Source organism: Venturia canescens, chromosome 9 (genome assembly GCF_019457755.1).
Source record: "Venturia canescens isolate UGA chromosome 9, ASM1945775v1, whole genome shotgun sequence".
Lineage (NCBI taxonomy): Eukaryota > Metazoa > Arthropoda > Insecta > Hymenoptera > Ichneumonidae > Venturia > Venturia canescens.
Window position 1 is genome coordinate 18,882,227 of NC_057429.1, and position 27,532 is coordinate 18,909,758.

Sequence of the window (27,532 nt, forward strand, 5' to 3'; positions counted from 1 at the left end):
ACTGCCCCTGCACACGTTTTTTGGCCTTTATTGATTTTTATATTGGCTTCCGAATTTACTACGTAAATTCGACCAAGAATTACATCAATTCCAATAATTAATTGAATATCATTGTCATCGTGTTTTTAGGTTAGTCATTATTATTTTTATTGATAACTGTTGACTTTTACCGATAGGATGAGAGACAAGAGCTGCCACATATGATCAACATTCTATAAATTCCTTGTATCTAGAATTATTCAAAAACTGACACTTGAATTGTTCTTTTTCTCAACAGAACAAAAAATAGGTTTGTTCCTGTACGCACGTTATTTTATTTTCCAAAAAATTTGGTTAGTTCGCGTTGAAAATTCTTATCCGAGAATTTATCGAAATAAAGTGTTGATTTTACTCGTTCGAAGTTTCAGCAGAAATTCATCGTACGAACTATACGTATAAATAGTGCAAAAAATGTTTGTCCTTTCTTTCGTAGCGTATTTAAGTCGCTGAGTAGGCCTTTTTTTGAAAAAGGCACATACATATGTCTACATATATCGTGTAATACGTATACAGCAGTTTATATCATAAAATAACATCGAAAGGAAACATTCGATGGAGATGAATGGTTTAAATGAATGTGAACATCCATTAAACCGTCGTTTGTGGTGATGAACGATTTCCCCTCCGAAGTACGATATTCCTCCTCACTGGAAGTTCGACAGTCCTCGAGCTAGTCGGAAATGAGCGATTTATGACAGCGATCGACTTTCTCTCGTATTCAGATGTAACGACCATTTTTTTCACCGCCTCGATGAGGACTTAATAAATAATGGAGTTGGGCTGAATTTTCGTTAAAACCTCGAGTGTGCTCGAGACTCGAATAATCACAAAAAACTGCACTTCCAAGCATCGAAATTTGCTTTGCAATGAAACGGAAGCAACCAAACCCCATCGTTGGGGCTTCGAGTTTAAAAAATTACATTGCAAGATCAAGAATTTCGAATGAAATCGCAAAAGAGTGAAAAATCAATTTTTTAGGTTAAGCACTCGTTTGACTAGAATTCTGAACAATTTCTCCGGCCATCTGAGCTCGAGTAGTGTACATGGCGCTAGTAGACAAAGAAAACAACGGGCGATCAGCGAATTTCCTAACGGAGTGATCGTAGCGATGGGCCGCACTCGAATTCAACGAATCGAAACGTATTTTTTTCTCTCACTTTTCAAACACCCAAAAAAAAGAGAAAAAGAACGAGAGACAAAGAGCAGCGAGAAATCGTACGATGTCGTGATCATTTGTTTGACTTTTTTTTGTTCTTTTTTTCAGACATTTTATCAGAATTTATTATTTCGTGTAAACGTTTATAATAATTATAATTTACAATTACGATGGTTGATGATAAATACAAATAGAACAACGTAATTTTGGGGACAGAGGGTAGGGGTTGAGGGTTGGGGGAGGGCAAAGGTGATATAATAGGGTTTATTTTTTCATCCTTGCATTTTCTTTTCGTTTTCGCAATTTCTTCTTGGCTTGTTGTTCTCTTTTTTTCTCATACGTTCAATAAACGTAACATTTTATTATAATAAGTGCCTTTTTGTGATTTTGTTGTTAATTTCTCTCTCGCTGTGTCGCTGTTGTTCCAATATGATTATTATTTTGTTTTTTTTAAGAGAGAGAATGAGTATCTCGTGTGACACGTCGACTTGGGGGTAAAGAAAGATGGAGAGAAAAAAACGATGACGTGTGCATTAGATTTGACTTCGAATCCGATTCTCTGAAAAATCGCGACAAAATACCGTTTTTGTTTTGTTTGGTTTTCCGTCAAAATTCCTTCCGCATGAGTTTTTGCAGACGAAGAGGTTAAGCAACGCGTTCAAGTATATTCACAGATTCGAACTCGAAGAACGTGTATCCTTGCGTATGTGATTTGCGTTATTTTGCTGATTAACGATTTTATCATTATTCTGTTTTTGTCTTTCCTGTTCGCGTTTCACATCGTTCATGAGGGTGACTCGAGATCGAGAAAAAGAAATGAACAGGCGGTAAAAGAAGTAGAAAAACTGGGATTCTCGTGTGGGCACAAGTTGACGTAGAGTGCACGGAATCCTCCGTCGTTTCGAGTTAATTCGCGTTTGTTCCAAACGAAAGACGCTTTTCTCTTTGATTTTTATCTATCGATCTATCGAATCTTCGTTTTCCCAAACGTTTCGTTCTTTCATTCGCTCTCATATACGTTTACTTACAATCGATGTTGGTTTATTGATTGACTACTCTCGGGAACCATACCGCGGTAAGAAACGACGAAAGACACGCCTTTTACAGTGGTATTTCTTTCGACAAACGTTGCTCATTCAAATTCGTGAGGTTAGTTTCGCTGTGAGATATTATTGTTTTAAGTATTCGTGGCTTTTTTTTGTTAGTCTCGTTTGTTTGCGCGACAGACACCGATACACATCGAAAAATATTCAACACGATAGCGAACGTTCATTCAAACGTTTAATTACATCCGTTTACGATTTGTTTCTTTTTTTTTTCAATATTGGCTCTTGTTTTTTTTTCTTCTTCTTTTGATGTCTCGTAATACACACACAAATGCAATGAGAGAAAGAGAGAAAGAGCGCTTGTGACACGTTTAAAACTTGACGCAAGCGTATTGTCCGTCCTCTTAGGTTAGTTTTTTTCTTTTCCTTATTTTTTTCGTCTCAAAACGATGTTCACGAGACAATTTTTGCTCGCATTTCAAAAAATTTACCACAAACAGTAACTTCATAGAATGTTTGTTCCCCATTTCTCCAAATATATTTATCGCGAGATTTTAAGAGCTGCATGCCCGAGAGAACCAGCAGGATTTTGGATGAGGATGAAGAAGCACTGCGAGGGTAAACTCGAACGAAATGTTTTTTCCACGCTCTTTGACGAGGGATTTCTGGCCGATTTTTTTGAAAGGTGTGCGGCGCTTGGAAGGAAAGGGTTTTGAAATCTATTCCCCGTTGTTTTTTTATATACTTGACGTGTACTGCCTTGATCAACCATCACTTCGCTCTCTTTAATCTCCGAGCAATTATCTCGACGTCTCCAAATGGCTCACACGCGCACACACACACACACACACATGCACACAATTCGTTTTTTTCCTTAAAATCATCATTGTGATTAATTATGGTTAGTATTTAACGAGAACGTTCTTCGCGATGAAATCTCTGGAACAGAGGGAGACGCGCGTAACCGAGAGGATGCTGAGATGACATTTTTGTGCCTCGAGCCCAACTAGTCGACGTGCTTATTCGACGGAATAAATTCTTTGCTTTTTTTATTCTTTCCCTTACTTTTTGTAAATACAAAGGAAATATAACGGGGGGAAAAACGTAATTGAAAAGTGAAGAATAAAGGTGAATGAAAAATACGAATTTTCAAGAGGAAAAACAAAACGAAAATGTTGATTGAGAAACTCCTAACAAAAATATACACATACAATTTGCTCCTCCTTCTTTGTCCGTTCTTACACAACATCTTCCCGAACGGTATAACACGAATTACTATGTTATTGGTAAATATCTCCGGCATAAATATTATCGTATATGATATATAAAGATGGTGGGAAAAGAAGGGGAGGGAATGGGATCATTTTTCCGACTGCATTGACGAAGAAAATGGACAGAAAGAAGAGCTTGGGGGAGGAGGTTTTTGGTCACGAGGAAAATAGCAGGAATGATCCGTGTATTTCAACGAAGGGAATATTAATCGACCGCAGAGGAAAACGAGATAAAAGGCTCGTTGTTCTGGTCACGAGAGATGGAAAATCGTAAGGTGGATGATTCGTCGGCTGTATCTTTTAGTTTTGGTTCGATCTTGAGTGACACAGTACCAAATTGGACGTAAAACGTATTTGCGTTTTGTTTTTTTTTTCTTTTCTTTTTTTTTTTTTAATTTTCAACCCCCGAAACAAAAAATCTTGCTAGGTTCGTTGCAAAAACGAGCAGGAGAAAGTGAGGAAATAAACGCGCGACCTTCGTTCGTGTCTTTCTCTCTTTGGCTCAATTCCACGAGTAACGAACGGCGCTAGAAAGCGTTCGCAACGAAACGAATAAAATTATGGAAAAACGGCGCTCTTACGCTGCTTCTTGTTTTTTCTTTATCTTTTTTATAATTTATACGAGACAGAAAAAAATGATTAATTACAAATATCGAATAATGACGATGAGAAATTTCAACGATTTCTACGATTAATTGGATCTTTCGACTATTTTCGCCCTATTTATCGAAGCCGCAATAATCGAAGTGTTCTTTTTTTCGTTTTTTTTTTTCGTGTTTCCCTTCTTTTGACCGCACGTCCGCTGCGCTTGATCGTTTCGTTTTCCGAGATAGTAGTTGTCTCTTACGAGGACGAGCGACGAGAATGATGATGACGAGAGATAAAAAAAGTAAATGATAAATTAAGACGAACACGAGAGAACAAGGACAGGGTGCGCGTGTGTCTTGAATTTTGACGCTGGGGCAGGGAGGGGAAATGATTTTCGTATTTTCATTGCAGTGTTCACGTATTCGAATGTGTATATGCTCTCAACGTGTTTTGTTTGTGTGTTTAGTCAAATGCGAAATCAAGTTACCACCGATGTAGTTTGGAACTTAATAACTTAATGTATTTTTTTTTCTTGTTTGTTTACTCTCCTTTCTCCTCATGCGCTCTTTCCTTCGTATAATAATATTGTACTCGCTAGACAATGTGAAATTTAATTTAAAAATGACAACTGGGATATAATGTAGTAAGTTGATGCGTGGGGTGTTGTTGGTAATCTTGACATTGTGTTGTTGTTGTTTTCTTGAAAATTCGCAATCGTGTGACTCTTGGGCATCTCGTAGTAAAATAATGCCGTTAATTTGATTGTTTCATTCGTCGATGGCGAGCTGTTCAGTTGTCTTCCATTGGATATTGACGGAAGAAAAATAGCGGGCGAACACACAGGACGAATTAGCGATGAGGTTCGCGCGTTTTTTCCATTTTTTTTTTCTCAATATTTTCCATCATTTCCGCAATTCCGTGATCCCTCTCGTCTCGAGTGCAAGATATTTCTCATTCGCTCCCTAGTGCAATTCCCTCGGGGGGCCTCCCATCGTCCAGAAAGCTCTCAATCTTCACGAGCGCGAAGAGTGTGAAATGTTATCTGCGAGCGGATCGTTTTCTCTCTTTCTCATTGTTAACCCTGCTCACTCTCTCAGGTTTGCGATTCTCTTCCATTATTTTCACTCGACATGAAAATTTCGCGATCGTCGTTCAGATCCGTAGGAATTCCCCGGAGAAAGAAGAGAGCGGGGGAAAACATATTTTTCCCATGGAAAATTGGGCACGTGAGAGAGCATTTCGGACGCCGATGCTTCTCTCTCTCTTTTCAAGATCGTAAAAGCTCTCATTTTTCTCGTATTCCCGAGAGCGGGAGCCTTGACACGCTGGCTCGATGGATTGTGCTTTCGGCTTCTTCTTCCTTTACCCTCTCCCCCTGCCCCGCCCGCGCTCCTCTGCTTTCTGACAACGCGCGCGCTTTTGAGAGAGCGAGAGAAAGAGAGTTATGATGGCTCGTTCGTCGAGGCTGAGGTCGGTGGAATAGCGGAGATCGGGCCGGAAGGAACGATGTCAAAGTGGTGGAGAAAAGAGAGAGAGTGAGTGAGTGAGTGAGTGAGAGAGAGAGATTTTGGAACACGGAAAGAGTTCTACGAGAGGAGACACGAGAGGCTTTGGTGAATGGATCGATGGATGGATGTCAAGAGTGGATGGGCGGTGAGCTCTCGAAAAGGACTGTGGAAAAAGAGGAGAATCGAGGAGAAGGTGGCGGAGGAAGAGGCTCGGGAAAGGGCTGCTCGTGTTTTGTCGGAGGCTTCTTTTTTCCTTTGCATTTTTTCATTTCGACATGGGACATGGGGAAGAAGGGGAACGATAGAGAATAGGATGTTCTTATTAGGTTAGAAAGGGTAGGACTTAAAATTAGGAGGGTTAGTTGTCGCCGCCCTCCTGTGGTTCGTCCCCGTCGCCCTGTGTGTCGCTGGTCCAAAGAGTGAGGTTGTCGCGCAACAGCTGCATTATCAGTGTGGAATCTTTGTAGCTGTCCTCGTTCAGTGTGTCCAATTCCGCGATCGCGTCGTCGAACGCCTGTACAACCAATCAAACGCATTAATTTCCTGTCCTTCAAGTTTTTCTGCTTTTCATTTCTACCGATATTTTATTCATTTTTCGTGAAAATATTTTTTCATCAACTTTTGGCCAAAGTCTGACTCATTTTCCCGAAGGATCAAATCCAAAATATCAAATTTGGTAATTTCGTGATAATTCAAATTCTATTCGATAATAATTGCGAGTCAACGAATTTGATCGTTAAATATTATTCAAAAGTGGTTTTATCGAGCCACGAAAAAATATGATATTTTCAAGTAATCCAATGTAATTTCCTACGTAATCTTAAATCTAATTAAATCAAAGAAAACACGAACACACAAAAAATGACAAAGATGTTGGGTTTGGAGATTTCAAATTCTTTGAAATTCTTGTGTCATGGTCATGACCTTTGTCATTTTCGAAACGTCAGAGAGAACGGTTAGCCGAAAGATGTGTCGACGTCTGACACAGATCGAGGAAACACGGGCCTTGTTGGTGTTTTGTTAATACGGTTCTTCTTCGGTTAGGTATAAATGTGGAAGAATAAAGTCAGAACTGAGAAATGTCAGGTTGGATTAATAACGAAACAACGATGGATATTAATTCTTAATCTTGGTTAAACCGAAAACAGAAAAATGATTTGATCTTGTTAAGGGCAAGCGCAAACGAATGATTTAATGAGAAAACTGAAGTCTGAGGAGCAAACTGCGAATAAAAAACGAGTTTGCTGCGAGTTTTATTTCGAATTTTCCTCCAATTCACGACTCCTAACCTGCTTAGCCAAATGGCAAGCCCTTGCGGGGGAATTGATAATTTCGTAATAAAAAACGGAGAAGTTGAGAGCGAGGCCGAGCCTTATGGGATGGGTGGGTTGCATTTTCGCCTTCGCAATGTCAAAGGCCTCCTGGTACGCCTTCTGTGAGTCCTCGACGACCGCTGTAACGCAAATAATGAAGAAAGAGATTCAAATTGAGATGAAACTTCATTTTTGCTCGACTATTTAATGATTTTTTTTCTTTTTCTTGAATTTCACACCGATATTGCTCGTAGTTAGAATAACGTCAAACGAATCCTCGTTGTTGGAGGCAAAATCGCAGGCACAACCAAACAAAAGCAGCGGATTTGAGAGCCAATTAGAATTTTAATAAAATTAACAAAAAAGGCCAGGGAATTGGAGTGTTAAGGGGGAATATTTACACCAACAAAGCCACGTAATTCCCTCGACGATTCATCAACGCCACCGTCCTCTGTCTCGTTTCGTCTAAAGTATCTGGAAAATCTCTCGAGTTATCGAGAAAAGTGAAAGAAGGAAGAAAAAATTGTTAGTCACGTGGAGCTTACCTGTTTGGCCAGTTGACACGCCTTATCCGGCGAGTTGAGGATCTCGTAATAGAAGACCGAGAAGTTGAGCGCTAAACCTAGCCTGATGGGGTGGGTAGGCTGCATCTTCTCCTTGCTGATCTCAAATGCGTCCTGGTATGCCTTCTGGCTGTCGTTTACTACGGCTGCATGTTCGCATTCGCATCGATCAAATAGACAATCGCAGTTAATTTACTTGCGGGTGTTAGAGAGTTCGTAAAATCGAAAATATTTCAAAAGAAAGCCATGCACAAAATATTGATGCTGGCACACCGTTGGAAGGCAACGAAAACATTTTTTTCTTTTATCTCTCGCTCTAATAGCTCAAACGAAGTCAAAACTTCGAATTCACAGAGAAAAGTTTTACGGAAACGGTCAAATGTCATTTTCGTTGCCTTTCCGACGAATGAATGTCGTTTAAAATTTATCGATTTTAGTCAAGAAAACCAAGCTTATTACGATTATTGCGTAATCGAATTGATTTTTGCAAAAATCATTTTCATTTCTCAATATTTTATCTCTTTTCCAGTCTCAATTTTTCTGCTCCAAATGTAAAGCCACTGATTCGATTGAATCGGAATTCTTGGCAAGTGAGCACGAGCACGTGATTTGGCGAAAAAATAAGAGAAACGTTATTAAAGTATAATAAAAAAAAGAAAAATAAGAAAAACAATGAAAAAAATACTTTTGGTGCAAGAGTTTTGGAGAACATTTCGCCAACTCGGGTAAAGTAGCGATTTAAGCAAAAATAAAAGGGGGAACGAATACGAGAATAAAAGTGGTGGAGCATCGGGTCCGAAAAAGGCGGAGAGAATGCGAACACGGAAATTCTAACATCTGCCAGGACAGCTGTTGACTCCCTCCCCCGCGTTCGTCAAAGAAAAAAAGAAAAACTGCCTGGAGCTGGAAACGTTTTAAGAGCCGAAATATTTCGGTTCTGCTACAAAACTGCTGTCGTTCGGAACTTCTTTTTTCGCGTTTTTATTCACGTGCTCGAGCATTGAGTTCGAGTTTAAATTTTACTACGTTGTAAAAAAAAATCGTCGGTGAAAAAAAAAACGAAAAACAACGAGATGAAAAAACTTACCGTTTCTGGTCTCGCCAGTTGCCACCTCCGCGAGATACCTGTAGTAGTCACCCTTCATCTTGAGGTAGAATACTTTGCTCTCGGCATTGCTGGCCTTGGGGATCAGGTGCTTGTCGAGGAGACCCTGAATACAGAAACAAAAAACGTTTCAAACTGAAAAACAGTCAAGAAGGAATGGCTTGAAAAATTCTTAATTTAGCAATTAATCCCGAAACTTTTTGTGTCGTTCGCTTCGACACACTGGCGCCTCATCTGTTTGCCAATAGATAAAAAAAGGTCGCTCGCTCGTACGAGTGTCGCGAAATATTTTCTTATCGCAGCTATTCGGTAGCCTTCCCTAGTTTGCCTCGGGCTCGTGTTCTAGCAGAGCCTAAAAACGTTCCGATTGTTAAAACAAAGTTGATTCAGATCCGAAGGGATTTTTTATTTTATCGCGAAAGTAAAAATTTTTCTGTACGAGTATAAAGAGGGACTCTTCCTTCATTATAATGGATTTAATAAAAATTGTTCGTGACCTTCGGTCTTATCGAAAATCCAAATACGCTGGCACGATTCTCGTTCAGAAAAAAAGATGAGAAATAGAAATAGGATTGGAGTTTGACACGAACGTTAATTCGAGATAGCGAATCGACATCAACCGAAATGGAGGAGCTCGAATAGAGGGAGTGAAACCAGAAGGATTGGCACACCGATTAACGAACCTTCCAGTCTGGGAACCTCGGCCCAGTTTCAATGTGATTGTTGGGAATTCGCGAGAGATGGAGCCGGAGAGAGAGCAAGAGCGACGAAGAGGGGAGACGAAGTTCTAATCTGTGGCCTACATGGAGCATGTTCCAATTAACAACTGATTCAAATCTCTGAGAGCTCGAGAGGGCCTCGAATATGCTAATCTCTCGACGATAACGCGCGACAATAATCCCTTCGAAGTGCTAGTCAATTTAATGATGAAAAAATTCAATTGAAACTTATCGTCCGTCGATGATGGAATTGTTTTGTAGATAAATTAAATGGGACGCTCCAAAAATGGGGAATATTCGCTTGAATGAAGACTTGCAGGAGCAATTATTCAAATTTAATAATCTCATGATTAAATAGAATTAAAGAGAGATAAATGTGACAAAATTCGGAAAATAAAAAACGAGAAAAAGAAGGAAAAGCCTTCGAGGAACGCTGAAAGGATGGGCTTCCTGAGAGAAAAATGAGAGTCGTGGAATTTATTATTGCACGTTGAAAAAAAGAGAAGTGAAATAACAATAATGCAATATGAAAAAACGATGAACGTGAAAGCAATTAAAAACTTGTGATGCTCGTTCCAACAACTCACAGTTTCTTCGTATTTACAAGGAACGCAATGAGCCAAAAAAAGGCATGTGCCAAGCTCTTTTGATTCAGGGGACTCGAATTTTCTCCAGAAATGGAAAAATTGATACGAAAGATCTGCAGAATCACAGAAATCTAAAAATTGTTCCATTTCCACTAAACATAAGAAACAATGACAGAAAGGAATATCTGAAAAAAAATCTCATGATAGAAAGATGGAGTAACTTCCGCCACATGGGCTAGTCACTTCCGCATCCGTTTCCCGTTCGATTTCCGGATTCCTCGTGCTATATCACCCACACATTTCATCGAAGACAATCTCCACCATCTGCATATGTCTATATACATATGGATTTCTGTACTCGAGTCTCGTTTCCCCCTTTCAATTCTCTACGTCATTATCAGATGGTATTTTCATGCGTGCGTCAGACGGATTCATGGATAAATCGATCGGAACTATTTCTCGGGTTCTCGCTCCAGTTTCGTCGAGCTCTTCCGACGTCAGAACAGAGAATTTTTCATTTTCTTTCATTGACAAAAATTCTCGGTTCCCACACCATTTAAATGGTCGAATTTCACGAGGATTCGAAGAAATTTCTGTCGTAACAATACCAAAACGAGTTTTAGCCGAAATTTTGAATTTTTTTTTTATTGTCGTTGGCACAGAAACGCGAAAAGTTGATTTTCGAACACGGTTTGATGCAGCAAAATATTTTCAGCCACGAAATGACGATTTTTTTTGCTCTGGTAGCCAGAAAGGATCATAGTTGAAAAATGGCGCTTGGATATGCGGATGGTAATTGACCCGAGGATGAAATTCAACACCCTCGTACCTGGATCTTTTTTCAAGAGTGGCTAATACAAGTTCTCTTTGCCTGACGTCCTAACTTCAAAGAGCGAGAGAGAAAAGGAGAAAAACGACTGCAGTTTCGCGTGTACACGTAGTAAGACGATCTTCTTTATTTGCACATCCAAGAGATTGAGCAGAGTGCTTAAAAGCGAGCTGGTGTTGCTTGCGAAACGAGTCACTACGAGCCTTCGAGAAAATTTCTTTAGGCAAAATAAACGTGCCGAAACGGCATTAATTTTTTTGTTCAATTCGTTAAAGTTCTGGAATCTTTTTTTATGCGGGGATTACAAGTGAAATCTGCAGAATCGAATGTCTCGGAAATGGAAAAAATTAAATTCAAATCAATTGCTACGTCAATGGGAGGAGCTCTACTAATTTGTTTCAGATTTCCGGGTCTCTGTCCGTAAGACTCGCGAGTATACTTGAACCGTAATTTGAGGTGGCAATGTTTGAAACTTTTTCACCGTTTGCCGAAGAGAATGCGTGGGATTCGTTGAATTTTCGTACCCTTGCCAAATGATTTCGCGATTTTGGACGAATTTCAAGAATTTTTTGTTTAAAAGATCCAACGATACGTGAATTTCTCTTCCGGCTCCGAGATGTTCGAGTTGAGTAATGAATGATTTGAATTGAGCATTGAAATGTTTCACGAAAATGTGAAAATGAAAGAAAAACTTTGCGGAATTGACGAATGAAAGAAAACAAACTCGTAAAAGAAGAGCGAGCATTTGCAATTAACCTCGTTGAAGATTCTCATTCAGAGAAGATCCCTCGATAACGATTCCAAGTCGATATTCGATTAGATACTTCGAAACATTTGACCTCGTTCGAATCGTACAAAGGAACGGGGTAAGAGACAATTTTATGAAAGAGTTTGCGCTCGAGAAGGCGTTTGAACTCTGGCATCGCAGTTTCAGAAGATCGATTCGATTTATCGTCGCTGTCAACGTTCGACTGTACAATTCTTCGCTCGCTTTTCTCATTATCTCCATTATTTATTTCTCCCCAGCTGTTTCTCATAATAGAAAAGTCTTTTCGCCAGGTGTAATCGTATCGGAAAACACCTGACCCCACAAGTCGACGTGGTCATTTTCTCGGTGTCGAATAACCTCGATAATAAAAAAACTCCCTCGTAAATATAAGTTGTTCAAACAATTTGAAAAACTGAGCTCCGACGTCTCTCGGCTCTTCGATCTACTGGGCCCTTGGCAGAAAACAAACCGCGTTGTTTATTGCTGACAAGAAAATGCTCGCTCGTTACTCGGCACGAAAACGTCTTCGAACAAATGTCTGAACGAGTCAAATCATTTATTTAAGCGTTTTTGTTTTCTCGTATTCTAAACGAGACTCGCGAAACTTCTCATCCCCATCATTTTTCCTTCCATGATCCGTGACCTGCTCAGGCAAAACTGAAAGTATTCGATTATTAGAAAATGACATTTGACACGATTCAAAGAAACATTGATCGATCGTCAATCTATGGGAATTAATTTTATCCAAATGATCAAAAATTTCATATCAAATTTAAATTCAACTCAAAAGAGTCAGATTGTAATGAATGTTTTCCTCGAAAGTTATCTTTTCATCACAATAAATTGTAACAGTTTGTCAATTTCAATCTTAAGTTCGCTGGTTGGTTTATATAAAGATGATTGATTAACGTGGCGCCGTGAGAATTCGTAATGATTCGTAATTTTCATAAAATTTCAAATGAAATGTATTTTGCTAGTTATTTCGTGGAAAATTCATAGCCAATAGTGAAATCATGAGTTCGTGCAACGGTTTTCGTTTACTTGCACGCTTCCTGAATTCCACTTCAACGAAAAACGTTATTTGAGGAGCAATTTTCTTCAAAATAATATGTGACAATGATTAATGAATGATGAGCAAATAGTTAGTTCCATAAGAAACTTTGGATGAGGCACTACATTTCAATTGAAATTGCATTCGAGCTCAGCTATTTTGGGTTCTAATGAGAAATTTGCAGTAAATTATTCGAGGCCGGTGCAAATTCGCACCAACTTTCTTTCCGAGTTGCATGTGCGTGCTTCGGAGCGAGACAGAATCTAATTAAGCAGCGAGTCATTTAGAGAAACTAAGGAGGATTCGGATTTTATTTTAAAAACGTCTTCGTTTGCGAGCAGTCGGACTGTACTGTTTCTGTGCATCGTAAACGTCAGTATCCCAAGCGTCATTCCGGAACGATAATATTTACGAGCTCGTAAGGAGGAAAAGCGAGTTGAATATGATTCATATACTTGAATTGAAATTTTATTACGGCGTCGACGTGACGTTCGGAGCAGAGAAGACGAACGTTTTATTTTATTTTCGTTTAATAATTTCGTTCTCGTTTCACGAGTGCAATCGCGATCACCAGCTTCGCAGAATATTCAAGACTCAACCGAAATTCATGATTTTCTTTTTTCGGTTTCGTAACGTTTTGAAAAAAGTGAAAAATCTCACCAGCACGTCGTAGCAAATTTCGCGCAATTCCTTCTCAACTTTTTCCCGATATTCCTTTGCCATCTGCTGTTTGCGTTCGGAGCCCTCGGTCTTTTGCTCGATGGAGGAGATTACTCGCCACGAGCTACGCCTCGCACCTACGACGTTCTTGTAAGCGACGGAGAGAAGATTTCTCTCTTCGTTTGAGAGTTCGACTCCCGTTTCGGTGACGGCCTTCATCGCGGCTGCCATGTCATCGTACCTTTCCGCCTGCTCTGCGAGCTTCGCGCGCTGCACCAGTTCCTCCTTGTCCACGGACATTGTGTCAGCTAATTAAAAAAGAGAAAAAGCCACGACGTTAGTTAACAGTACGAATAAAACGAAGAGGACGAAATTTCAAAACGAACAAGCCAAATGAGTTTTCTCTCATATTTTTATATTTTCTTTTCAAAAGATTTCTCCTTCAAACTTTTTTCTCCACTGCTTTAGCGGTTCGACGTTTATTCTGTAAAACTTCGTTTCGCCCATTCGAGACGATGATGAAACCAAGGAGGAGCTAAAGACCGAGACAAAGTCGAGAAGAGACAAGGGTAGAAATTCTTTGACGACGGACAAAAGAAAAGTTGGTTGCCGTCTCGTCGTGAAAATCGACCCAAGCAAAGGTACCAAAGCGACGAGCTTTCGGCGCCGAAGCAAAAGTGACACGCTACAACGAACAACGCATTTTCTTGCTGGACAGCTGCCAGAAATTCTTAACCTGCCAATGGGATGTCCTGCGCTACGAGCAAACCTGCCGTTTTTTCGTCTCCTCTTTCTCTCTTGCCCCTGCACGATATATTTGTACGAGTTTTGTCACGAGGCCTTCCTTCGCTTCGTGTTATCCGCCCGAGCGAGCAAACGACACGTGACGCGATCAGCTCATTCGTAATAACGAATCCGCAATAATTCTCTTGTTAAATATGGCAAAACAGAGCTCGTGACAGCCCTCCGAATCGCTCCAACGATATCACAACTTTTATGAAAGTATAAAGAATTTTAACTGACACTAAAATTCTTGATGGTTCCGAGTCTCGGCTATTTGACGTTCTCCGAACTCATCGCTACGAAATTTGGTTCGATAAAAAACAAAAACAAATCGCGCCCACGATTCCTCATTCGGAATTCTACTTTTGTCTTGAATTCTACTCTGCAGGTATGAAATGCTGAAAATGGGTTTTCCAGGAAGGTCCGAAGGTCGCTGGGCCGAGCTCAACGAACTTCGGGTCTTAAGCTACTACTTTTCTGAAAGGTCGCGAGAATAATTTGCTTCGAGGAACAGTCCAATTTCTAGGATTGTGGAATTGTATAGAATTCTTGTGCTCCCCGAGACGTGAATTTCTCCACGAAATTGATGGTTTTTTCTTCTGCTTTTATTCTCCGTTCAGAAGCGATTGAGAGAAGGAGAAAAAAACAAAGTTTAATATACGGAGAGGATGTCGCGATAAATTCAATTTGCAGCGTCCACGTTCCGGGACAACATTCGCTAGGCAGTAATTTACCTCTTGCGTTGCAGAGACTAATCCAACGAGTGGAAAGTCGTGCAGGTACGTCGTACGAGGTATAAATGGGGACGACGAGAAATAGGGGAAAAAAATGATATTGAAGGAGCCAAAGTTCGTGTCCGGAAGGGAAACGATAGTCTTGAACTTCGCGAGCGACAAATTCACGACTCGGAACAACCAAATGAATATTTCCGAGCAACGAAAACTTGAGTTCAGGCCAGTGAGCGAGTTTTTATCGACAGAAATTTTCATCGTGGATGAAAAAACTTTGAAAATCAACTTCGGAGTTCATTCTCGCAGGCGGAAGACGCGAAGTCTCCAAAAACTTAATGGACTCACGTTCCATTGAATTTTTAAATGTTTTTCGAATAAAAAATCTGAGTTTTCGTCGAGATTATAACCCGAGCGATAAGGGACGAGGAAACGAAAAGATACTCGAGCGTTGAATCACAGAATTTTCGTCACCTCCTCGAGGTTACGTCACTTCAAAGTGTACACAGTAATTCAAGATTTTTTTCAAATCCTTCACATCTCCTCTGCGCGTTTGATTTCTCTGCTCCCCCTCGCTCGTACTCTTTCCAGTACAGAGTCATCGAGTAAACGAGCGATGACTCCTTGCCGAGATTTGAAAGCAAGAAAAAAACGACGGCTGAAGAGGAGGAGCGAAATCGAAGGTGTGCGAATGCGGGAGCGATCGCGTGGGTGCAGGAGAGTCACGCGGACGATTCGTCACGAGAAAAGCATTGCGCACGCATCGAGTACGCATCGGGCTTTGTCAATGAAGAAGCTCACGAGGTTTCTCGGCGTTGCTATTATGCGTTAGAAAATCCTTAGCTTCTGCGTAACTTTACGAAACAGGAATAACCGGCGAGGAGTCGAGGGGGGGGGGGGGGGGGGGGGGGGACAAAACGAAGAAAGCTTCGAATTTTCGGGCGGAAAGGTCGCGCAATTGACACTGTAATTCCGATAATTATCGCACTTTCAAGAGTCGAAAGGAGCACCTCGTAGCTCGGGATCTGCGCTCTCAAGGAAACGCGAACGTCGCACACCTCTCAATTTGCTCTCTCCAAAGGCATTTCCTGTTTCATTAATCCGTTTCCGGTTCTCTCGGTCGTTCGACATTCGCCAGATTGAGGTACGAGGCTACGTGAGTTATTCGACGCTCTTCGACTTCTCTCGTCTCCTGACATTGAGTTAGCAAAGTGTTAGAACTCATCGGCGAGTCTCCCACCGTATCGAATGGACAGTAAAAATATCGCACGGTACGATCGTCGCTGAAGCGTCCGATAAGTGGGTCGCGCGAAAAATCGATACCGAATGAATTGATTGAGATTCTAGAAGAGTTGCAACGAAATTAATAGTCCCGAGTAAGTGTTATCGCGTCGCGTAACGAAAGGGGCATCGAATACGGAGAAGGGGAGGTTCGATGCGATTGAAAACTGTTCGAAACCGTATCGTCGAAGCGATCGATGGTAAGTGGCACAGCTACGAATCCCCAGCGAATAATTGTGCTGTCGAAACGAGCGGAAAGCTTCTCATTTTATTTTTTCATTCTTTTGCGAGGCATAATTAAACAACAATGGGACACGCGTCAGAGGGATTACGAAAGAGCGAATTCCATCGGAGATATTTGCATCGGGGGGGAGCGACTCTTGGCGCCACGAGCCATAAAGAGTGACGAACGAGAAGATTTATTGGAAAAAGTGTTGGGCAGATTGGGAGAAAGTCGAATGGGAAAAGTGCGAAAAGTGGGATCGAGGAGCGTGGAGATAAATCGTCCGAACCGGAGACGAACGCATTTCGCGTCTCGTTCCAAGCTCCGACGACAAAACCTCGTCGACGACGTCGTCCTATATTTAATCGCGCGATCACCTGGCTCTCGAGCCCCCACGCACGCGTTTGCTCGAAAAGAGAGCCACACACCGGGGCCTCTGGTCGAAAGAGACGTTCGGATACACACTCGAGCTCGCACACACCGACATTGATATTCGACGGCGTTGCCGGATCGTCCGGGTGTTTGTGCCGGCGGCGGAGGTACGCGCTCAGGCAACGAGGATTCCCGGCTCTCTCTCTCGCTCTCGGCGTTGCCGGCTTCGATGCAGCGCCTCGGATACGTATACACACTAATTCGTGTACTTATATCTTTATACGTGCACTGGGCACCGAGTTAAACGAAATACGCGAGGGAGAGGAGCAGACGCAAAAAGGAGAAGAATGGAAGGACGCGGAGGGGGGCAGAGAAATGGTTCAGGCGTTAAGTCGTGCCGTTTTCCCCACTCGCTGTATACTCTTGATCGCGTCGTCGTCGGCCAATGCCGCCGACTACACGTCGAGAGTGGAATTTGCCTCGTCTGCTACGTATATAGACGAATATACGTATCTATGTATATCAGTACACATATATAGGGCGATCCAGGCCGAGCCGAGAGGTCCGTGACCCTCAAAATCAGTTTTTTTTTCGGAGAACAGTTCTTCAAGATTTTCTCTCTCGCTGTGTCAATTTTCGTCGTCTTTTCGAGTCTTCGTGGGGTGCTATTTTGGAAAACATTTGCGACGGATCTTCGGCCCGAAAATCGAAGTGCAAATGTCTTAGAAGTCACTGAAAATTCGTATTTTTCAATGACTCGAGCTCGGAGTCGCGAATCTGGTTGGAGTCAAGTCGCGAGGACAATCGCCGGGCTCGCGACCACGGAACCAAGTTCCACGCAACAGTTAAGGAGCAGTTTAGAGAAATTCGTCGTACCCGTGAACGAATAAATTGCGAGGTCCCGCTCGCTCGCCCATCCTTCGTTCTGCGACTCGAATCGATCGATCGATTTTTCTTTTTATCAATTCTTCAATTCCTCTCATTCGCTCCATTCCCGTTGGCTCGACTGCTCGTTGTGTTTCTGGCAGCTTTTTCACTCGTCAGAGTTGTCATCGGAGCCCGAGTTTTCAGGCTTCACGGGATTTTCGCTTGCGGACAATGAATCGAATCCACGACCACCGAGCTCGCCTCCCGTCTCGTGTGCACTGACACGTCTGTTTGTGTCGAGACGAAACCACACGGTATACAACACGTGCGTTCGACACCGAGCACCCAGGATCGATAGCCCAGGCTTCCATAGGCGTGCCCCGACCTCGGCGCTTTTCATTGCGAAATTTATATCCGCTGAACCGGTGTACAAATGTGTGTGTGTGTATAAAGAATGCACACGAGGACAATACGCGCATGGATTTGATGCTGCGACTGGGAGATACGAACGAAACGGTTGAACGGAGATGGAAATATTATTTTTGCCTTCCACACCCCCCGAAACGCTTTTTCGCCCCAGCCCCACGCCCGCTTATCGCGCAATGGCGAAGGAACAGGGCTGACGAAGCATTTTCGTTAAGGGGGAGCCAGCGATTCGTGCGACGCAACAGACGGCAAGGAAAAAACTCGTCGAAGGCTCTCTTCGTCTCGGAAAATCTCTCTTTACGAGTCCCAAAAGTAAAGGCCATCCGAGCGGATTTTATTGGGGTGGAAAGGCGACCGGAAGCCGTGGATTTTCTCGCGAACCCTCCAACTCTTTCCTCAGATTGCGGGGTTTTCATGAATTTCGTCGCAGAAATTTCGTACTCGAATTCGATGCTTCGAGCGAGATACTCGTGACATTTTTCCGGGGCAGGGTCTCCGTAACGGCAGGGACGGTGACCTTGAAACTTTCCAAGTGCAATGCGCCAGCCTCGCCGATCATTGTCGCGACTTTTTTTACCGTTTTCAAATTCTTCGGATTGGAAGACTCGGAAACACGTACGTCCGAACCGGCCATCAGCGGAGGTCGAAACTTCAGTGAACGTTGAGCAACGCTGACCCGAAGCGCTTTTCTTTGTCTAATAAATGCTTCGAGCTGGTTGTTTTTAAAATTTTTTCTGCCACTACGTTCGAGTCCGTCTTAAAAAATTCCTTTCAATTTTCTCCATTATCCGGCTTTTCGAGTGGTTGAAAAAGTTGCTCGTGATCTGTAAAATTAGTGACTGCAACGAAAATCGAATAACGGCGAGGCTGAAGAGCAAAAGAGATGAAAAATTCGTTTTTCGGGATTAAAAATAGTGAAAATGGAGTCGAAAAATATTCATTTGTCCAATTAATCCGGAATTCAAAACTCCGGTGACGAACAGAAACGACCACAGCGCGTTTATGGAAGGCCTCCTCGAACTTTCACGAAAAGCACGTCTATTTTTAGTCCGAACACGTGCCTCTTGGCCTGCGGAGGGGCAGCCGAGAGTCCACGAAAATCACGATAGCGAAGAGGGCTCGTTGAATTTTTCAGTGTACTGAAACGTTTCGGAGATTTTATCGGTCGTTTTTCTCGTGGGGCGGCGGAGGAAAAAAATCTTTTTTTTTAATCGAATTCTTTGGCTTCGAAACCGCGAAAGCTCAAGATTAGTCTGAGAGAGTTTGAGATTTATACGCGGAACGAATATCACGATAATTGAAAATATTTCTAGGAACAGCGAAAAAAACGACGAATTTTTTCGAGGTCGCTTAAAACGAGAGTTAAAAATGAGATTAAATATCAAGGTCGAATGTGTAAAAGATCGAATTCCAAGGTTTATAAATAAATGAGAAAATAAAATGACGAGTGTCTTTTCGAGGTTATGTTCGACGTAACTCGCGAAAACGCTTGACGCGCCACTGGCGCAGTGTCGGACGAAGCAACGGGGAAACGAATTGCGAAGGATTGATTCTCACTCGGCATTGTCCTTGGGCGGAAGCCGCGGGGAAGCGAGAAAAAAAGCAAAAAATGAGGATTTTTTTAATTCTAGGAGAATTTTAACTTCCAAGCGTTTTCGTGGCTGTTACGAGCAACGGTGGCAGTTTCAGGAACTAAGAGAATCGTAGAAGTGGCGACGTCGAAGGAGCGGATGGGGGAGGGGACAAAATGTCCGGAGCGCGTTGCGCCAATGCGGCTGTTGGACGCCTTTTTGCGTCGCGGATCTTGCCAAGGAGATCGGTACAACAGTTTCTCATTCCTATTTTGATTGAAAGAATATCTCGGTTTATGGGAAAGAAAACGAGGATGGCGGCGAAAGAATGAGAAAGAAAAAGAAAACTATCGTAATGAGAGATTCAACGAAACCGGAAGTGCTCGAAACTCTCGAGAGCAACTCATAGAAAAAGTGTTGGAACGTGCGTGTGTGTGTGTGTGTGAGAATAAGAGAAACGAGGACGTAGGCATGTCCAAAAAAGGAAGACTCTTCGTAAAGAAGTGGAGAAAAAAAACCCTTGAAGAACAGAAAGTGTGCAGTTAAAATGAAAAGAGTCTCATTTCTTACCGCAGGAATCAACGAATATGAAACATCGAGAGAAAAATCTAAGTATACGTTTGAGCCACATACATCACGAGTACAGACTCGTGACTCGAGAAAACCACGAAGGAATATCAGTAATCGAGTTAAATATAGGAAACACATAAAATTAATGAACAAGAGAATTTTTGTTAAAATCGTAAATCTTACCTATTTTAAAATTCCTTTGTACAATAAATTACTTAAATAAAAAATCCACGCAGCAATTGACCGCGAACAGTGTCTCGTAATTCTCTCTCGCTTTGAAATCTCCTCGTTAAACGCGGAGACACACGTAAAATAAGTTTTAGAAAAACTTGCTTTATTTTTGCCGCGACTCTTAAAATCTATCGCGTTTCGTTCTTGATTATTTTTTTCCAAAGTTCTTTTTTTATTTCGTTCGACTAGAGATCACCGCGCGCTCTCTCTCTTTCTCTCTCGCTCGCCGATTCGATCGTTTCTCTCCTTTTCGACAAGATTTATGTATGCTTCTCACGACGGTAATAATCTCGCGAATGAAAAAAAAACTACTACTCGCGGAGACGAACGACTTTTTGTTTTACAAACGATTTATCTCGCTTTTTTAAACGAACTTCCCTCAGACACGCGTTACGACACCACACATCCCTCGGTGACCACTCCCGCACAGCGACTGAGCCGGCAACGCTGCGAGCCTCGAGTGGGGACTCGGCAAGCTTCGTGCTCCGACTTCGACTCTTTCCGACCCCCTGTTCGTGCTCGTTCGACGTTGCTCGTCGATCCTCGGGCCTAAACGGGGGGTTTACATATTGATCGTAGGGAGAGAAAATTGCCCGGCATGGCCGACGCCGTTGTCGTTCCCAACGAACGAGACGCCGTCGACTTGGGTGGGGCAACGTCGCCAGCACTGCGGGGGCAGCACGAGCGACCGCGTCCCCGGGACGCGGCCCTCGCTCTCTTCTTGCGCCGGTTCAACCTATTCTTTATTTTCGTCTTTTTTCGTTCTCTCTCCCTCCCTCTCGCGCGTCACGATGTCCAGTTTTTCCGAGACTGCATAGGTTCAACGATTGAAAAGGGTTCAAATTCAAACGTTATTTACCATTCCTTCAAAATAATTCAATTACTACAGAAATTTTGTGTTCTGTCTTTTTCGTTGTCTGTTTATAATCGATATAAACAGAAACGACTCTGCGGATATATATTACGAATATTACGAAAGAAAAAATCTTTTCTCAGGACTAAAATCTCGAATTACTGCTGATATTTGGGCCATCGACATTAATCTCGTATCTCCGACGTATTCTCAACTGCATGGAATTTGTATCGGTAAAGAAGACTCGTCTTTACGAGAGAAAATGATGGGTCAATTTACGTGCCATCGAACACAGTTTCACTCGATACTCAAACGCTGCTAGTTTCAACAACGTTCCAACACAAAAACAAACAAAAAATAATACACCGGCGACTTATGTTATTCCACTATTATCGTATACGAAGTTGATCCACGCGATATGCACGAATTCCTTCATTTTTAGAAAGCCAAATAATTCTAGAGATAAGACGAAAAAAAAATCTTCGCACTGGTAAATTATCGATTTATTTCCACTTCAAATTCCTCCGGAATTCTTGAAAAATTGTTCTAGAAAAAATGCACGGAACGCTCTTGCAGAATTGGGGAGTGAAAAAATTATCAGGCTTGCAGATTTACCAATTTTAAGAGAGATAAAAGAATTCAAATGAAGGAATTTCAACTCGAACGAAGCATGTTGGGATTTTTCACGAGAAAGTCAATGACGAAGAAGCTTTCTTTTTTCAATATGTACGTGTCACCGGGGCGGATGTCATTAAAAGTTAGTTTCAAACGTGTGGTAAAAATTCCTTCGTAATTACCCGGCTCCACAAGTGTCGTAATCTATTAAGTATAAATTTGAGTGATGAGGGGTTTCTATTTGGACGGTTTTGTCGAATTGTGTTGAATTTTTGTGCGAAGCACTTGTGTCAAGGCTCTCTTTCATTGAATTTATAATGCTTTGAGCATTTCAATAGTCTATTTTATTTCGTATATAACGGATGAACGAAGCGTAAAGAAATGTTAGAAAGAATGTTGAAAAGAATGCGACGAAATACAAAATAGACCAAGGCATTTCGCGCATAAAATTTTATTTCGAAAATTTCAATCGTTCTGTTCACATTTTCGAACATTATCTTAGCAGATGTTCCTGGAAGAATGTTCCTACTTTAAAAATGCACCTCCTCACGCAAAAAATATTCGACGCAATGATATTTTTTTTACTGTGACAATCCCGACAGGTGTGAGCGATGAAACAGAGTCGCCCTCTCTCTTTCTCGGCTTTGTTTTGTCCGCGATGATCCCCCGCAGGGCGTTGAGACTCAACGTGGAATTAAATTTTCAAGGATGCCGCTTTTTGCCCACTTTTTCATTCTTCTTTTTCTACACTTTAATCGCGATTTCATTGATTTTTTTCATCTACACAGAATTCTTATCAATTTATTATTCAAAATAAATTATAATCAAAGGGAATGAATTGTCAGTTTTTTATATTCGTCTCAGAAAACGTCGCTCCTGTTGATTTTTGTACTTTTATTGACACCAGCGCTCACGATAATCGACACTTTGTCAAATTAGTGAAACGAGACTCATCATTTATTACATTAAAAAGAAAGAAAGAACAAAAAAATAGAAACAGAAGTGCATTTCATGGAAAAATCATTATTTTTTTCTCATTTTCGTACTTTTTCGACTGTCGAATTGTTTCGGATCTCAAAATTCGTGTTGCCAGGAATGATGCTTGTTTCAACGTTTCATGGCACAACAAAACTTGTCTGCGGAGTGAAGACTGCTTTATTTAAGCGTCGAAGTTGGTTTAATTCAATTTCACAGAGTACTTGCAGCGTGAAACATAGAATTGAAGTGAAGGAAAGAGAGAAAGAGAGGCCGGGGGGGGGGGGGGGGGGGGAGATGGAAAAGACACGTGGGAGGATAAACACTTAATTAATACACCGAGAGGTGTCTCGGCACGCTATCTTCGTTTTTATAATTAAAATTTGAATGAATGAGATCTGTCGACGTACAAGGAATGAAAGTACGGGAAGGGGGAGTTTCGAAAGGATTTATTGAACGCATAAAACATTGTTGAGGAGGAAAAACAAATGATTTACAACGTCGCAGGTGATAATCGATGGATTTCTTTTAGTTCGTATATTAATCGAAAGTTGTGAGCATTTGTCTGGAGTGAAAATGATTGCGGTACGAAGAATAATGGACTGTTGTTAGAAAAATGAATATTTAAGTGCCTTCTCAGAAAATGAATTCGCAGCATGTTCAGACCGCATTGTCGTGGGATCCGGAGGAATTTGTTTTTGGAATCCCCAACAAAATGTTTCTCTCAGTCGAGTAAAAGTACGTGGAATTTATTTATCTCTTTTTTTGGCGTTTCGAGGTAAATAAATCGCGAAAGGAAACATTGGCAAAGCTCGCAAGGGGAAAATCGGGTCAATAGAAAAAAAAAATGACAAAGCTTGCAGAGAACAATAGAAGAAAAGGTCAGAACTCGACGGTTGGATCCTTGGACATGAATTTGTTTCGTTACGAAGAAATAAAGCTCGTCGAGCAGAGTTGGAAAAACATTTTCATTGCCCTCTCGAACGTGTGTTTTCTCCTGAGAGACGGTGTACACGGTGTAGCCAAATTGGTCACCAAAACTGTACGGGGCCCAATTCCAAACCGAAAAACAAACAAAAAGAGACTTTTTCCTTCGAAATTTATCGACCCATCGACTCTCCCTCCAATTCGAAACTGTTTTTTTGTTTTACTCATTGTTTCGTGACATACGACGACAACATAGTCGTGACCCTGCCACTCAATTGTAGGCGCAGGTGCACCTTCGTTAACAAGTGCGTTTTGTGTTGCTTCGCAGTTCGCTCATGCGTCCAGTGCGTATTTTAAACGAGTATGTTCTCCCGATCTCGCTCGCTGCGTTACGCACTGATACGCGATCACTCGCACGAGAGAACCGAGCGAGAGGAAGTGGGGGCGAGAACGAGAAACGGGGAAAAAGATAATGAATTGCAAACAATTATACACTCGTCTGAGCTTGCTTTCATAATCATGCATAAATTCGTATCATTTTGTAATCCAGCATCCGATGTGTGTCCCAATAGTAAATAACAGATACGTCGTAGTCGAGAGCTCATATTTTCTTCTTCTTTTTTTTTACTTATTTCACGTGCTTCGATAACAACTTTGTTTCAACCTTCATTTCCCATCGTCTCTCGAATGAAATTCATACATTTTTATTGCTGTTCAGTCTCGAAGTGGACGATGATAAATAAACAATTAACGTTTGGGGAGGTCGTTGAATCGTTTGACAATTTCGTGTGCTCGATTTTTTTTCACTTTTCTCGCTTTTCTCACGCTCTCCCATTGCTGACAATTCGAATGTTCGTCGTGAAAAAAAATATGATACTGAAGTTTGCAACGTTGGAGTCGGACGAAATGATCTAAAAAAAGGCTCTCAAATAATTCGAGTTAATCTTCAACATTGTTTCCTGTCGAATTTGAAATTTGTAGTTTTTCAACCTACACCAATGATTCGTGAAATAAATAATTGGTGGATTACAAATCTTTTTTTCGCCCACTTCGTTGAACTCCAACTTTGCAAACTTCAGCGTCGTAAAAAAAGTTTGTTCTCATTCTGGTTATTTTCTAAGGGAATTCGAGGTTTATCGTGAGCTGCAATAATACACAGGCGAGAGTTGGCCGAGCGAACAAAACCATTGGGACTATAATTAATCTCATGAATGATTGGTCGAAGTGACAAAAAATAGAGAGTGACGAATAATTGATCTGTTTTCCAGTCGTTTGCTCTTTGATCCGTTATCTCGGTGAGCCTGTCACACTATCGGTCAGCGGGATCGATCTTAATGCATCTCCACCCTCGCACAGAGACACGCGACGAAACGAAGCTGCTCGGAAGGATGGCGACGGAGTACGAGGAAGGTAAAAGAAACCGAAAAAAATACTAGTCAGCCTGCTCAGAAATGAATGAGACACGGAGGTTAAGGATCGGATGAGTGCTTTTTTCTTGCTACCCAAGACCGGCCAATTACGTGAACGACTCTCGAGCAAGCACGAGACTTGGAACATACACGCGCGCAGGCCGGGCTGCCGGCCGAGGGAGAAAGAGAGCGAAAGAGTCAAACGAGCAAATGGTGCAGCGCTCGATTCCGCCGCATACTTTTTCCATTTATTCACGCACAGACTGAACGAAAGGGTGTTGTAATGCGCGGGAGCAGGGTCGGATTTTCCCGACCCCTAACTTCGCGGAATTCACGCTCACAGAACACTTCGGAGGTCTACTTATGCCGATCGCTTAACGAGATATTCTGAGTGTGGTCTTCCGATAAATTACAGTCACGAGTCGAATGGCTTTCTCGTAAATTCCATTCGTTTCATCGGGACTCACAGGACTTAAGGAATAATCATTTCTGCAAATTCGATGTCGAAATAAAACGACTCGTTGAGGACGAATCACGAGGGAAGTGGCTCGAGGAATTATTTTTTCGATTTCACTGCTCCCCATGATTTTTTCATCGCGTCGGAAAATATTGGCTATCTGTACGTACAAAGGGTTCCAAAGATACGAAAGTTGTGAAAGATAAATTGATAAATACGGGATTTCGGCCCCTTTTCTTACGGAGACATCGTTCAAGGTTCTTTCTCATATTTCTTGAGCGACGTAATAATGTTCCACGAATCCCTGTCAATTCCCCTTATTTACCACAGAAATGTGAGGCCACTAACGCCGAACGAGTGTCAATACTAGAAAATTTTTCCTCCTCCCCCGAGAAGAGGATTTTCATCGTTTCGCTCGAGGGCAGAGCAAAATTTATGAGAAGCAAGGAGGAGTGTTATCCAAGAAAGAGGAGAGAAAATACTCGAGAGGCTGAGACGTTACGAGATCAAAGAGCAAATGGAGCAAAATGGCGGATCGCAGAGTATTTTTAATCCGTTTTCTCTCGAGATCTTGAGACGACGAAAAAATATGAAAATTTGTTTCGAAGGGAGTCCCCAAGGTCCAGGAAATGATACGACGAGTGGACGAAACGATAATTACGCGATAGAGAAATCGTTCGGTCGCGAAATAGTGATCAGACACAATCCCGAGTCAGACGTAGAAGAAACGAGACGAAAGAGGGAGAGGCCACGAGGGAGAACAGTTGGAGATTGATAGAGAAAAGAGACGAAAAAGGAACTTGAGCGAAGGCGGAAGAGTAGGAAGGTTGGTTACTGGCAAGGCTCGAATGAAATATTGATCTGGAGGTGCGCGCGCAACCCCTGCAACCTGACCCGCCCCTGGGCCACCATTTTCAACCCTCACGATCCCCACCCTGTATAAACGAGCTGCTACCCGGACTATGCACCTTTGTGTTCTCTCACGCTCTTTATTCCTTTCTCGCTACTGTTGTGTCGACGATACACACATATCCAAATTAGATAATTCAATGACGAATCGGCTCATAATCCCAAATAGTTGGATGATTGATTGATTAGTTTATTATGCCATGGTCATAGCACGAAGCAAACAATAATTGGAGAGTTCAAAAGCAATCGTATTAGGTGTATTTACAGTGAAATAAATACTTGATGAAATTTATGAAATATTGTTAAATAGTCGTAGTTTAATTGCACCGAAGAGGATGAGGATCGTGTAGAAATTTCATGAAATCCGATAACTCTGGCTGAGCGATTGTAAGAGATCAGCAGCTGCTTCTTTCGGTTAAGGTAGATCACGCCCGTAAGATCGTATTTTATGGGGATCTAAATTCGGTCGATTTTTACTTCCTAGTTAAAGATATATTATCGCTCTAAATTAATGTCAGAGTTATCAATTCGAAATTGTAAATAAATTTATCTCGTGGCGAATGAAATTACAAGCCATTAATTAATCGGGGATCCATCACTGACCGAACCCGAGGTTTCATTCGTCCCTGGCTAAAATACTTTTTTTATGTAAAAACTCGCATTAGAGAACGCAAATGAAAAACAGAAAGGGAAATGGATCGAGAAAAAAGTGTTAATAAATAGATGACGCTGAAGTTTCCAACGTTGGAGTCCAACGAAATGATCGAAAAAAACTCTTCAATAATTCCAGTAATTCTCCTATTTTGTTCCCTGCCAAATTTGCGATTCGTAGTTTTTCAAGCTGCACCAACGACTCGTGAAACAAAAAACTGGTGAATTAAAAACGTTTTTTTCGTTCATTTCGTTGGACTCCAACGTTGGAAACTTCAGCGTCGTAATAAATAGACAGAAGACTATGACAGAAATGGGCCAAGCCAAGAAGAAACAAAATGGTGAAATAAGAAAATCTGAGGTTACGAGTGCTCATTTTACCAATTTTGTTCAATTCGTCTCGAATTTTTTCTCAGACCTTCATTGCATACTTCATTGTTACTGTGTACTTTTTCATAAACTTCGTACGAAGCGTTCATT

The 27,532-nt window shown here is 41.6% G+C and overlaps 1 protein-coding gene across 3 annotated transcripts in view; it reads right to left on the reverse strand.

The window, feature by feature from the left end:
* Nucleotides 1-1,268: 1,268 nt before the first annotated feature.
* Nucleotides 1,269-27,532, reverse strand: part of 14-3-3zeta (tyrosine 3-monooxygenase/tryptophan 5-monooxygenase activation protein zeta) — a 48,718-nt gene continuing 22,454 nt past the window's right edge. Inside the window, exons 1-5 of one of the 3 annotated variants that reach the window (XM_043428201.1) lie at nt 20,209-20,701; nt 13,205-13,512; nt 8,572-8,695; nt 7,467-7,630; nt 1,269-6,122 (exon numbers count right to left, since the gene is read on the reverse strand). In XM_043428201.1, the coding sequence (XP_043284136.1) occupies nt 5,967-6,122; nt 7,467-7,630; nt 8,572-8,695; nt 13,205-13,504 (744 nt within the window). In that variant the 5' untranslated portion in view covers nt 13,505-13,512; nt 20,209-20,701 and the 3' untranslated portion in view covers nt 1,269-5,966. Of the gene's footprint in view, nt 6,123-6,897; nt 7,062-7,466; nt 7,631-8,571; nt 8,696-13,204; nt 13,513-20,208; nt 20,702-27,532 lie in introns of those variants that run through there. The other 2 variants (XM_043428202.1, XM_043428199.1) reach the window with 2 other exon arrangements.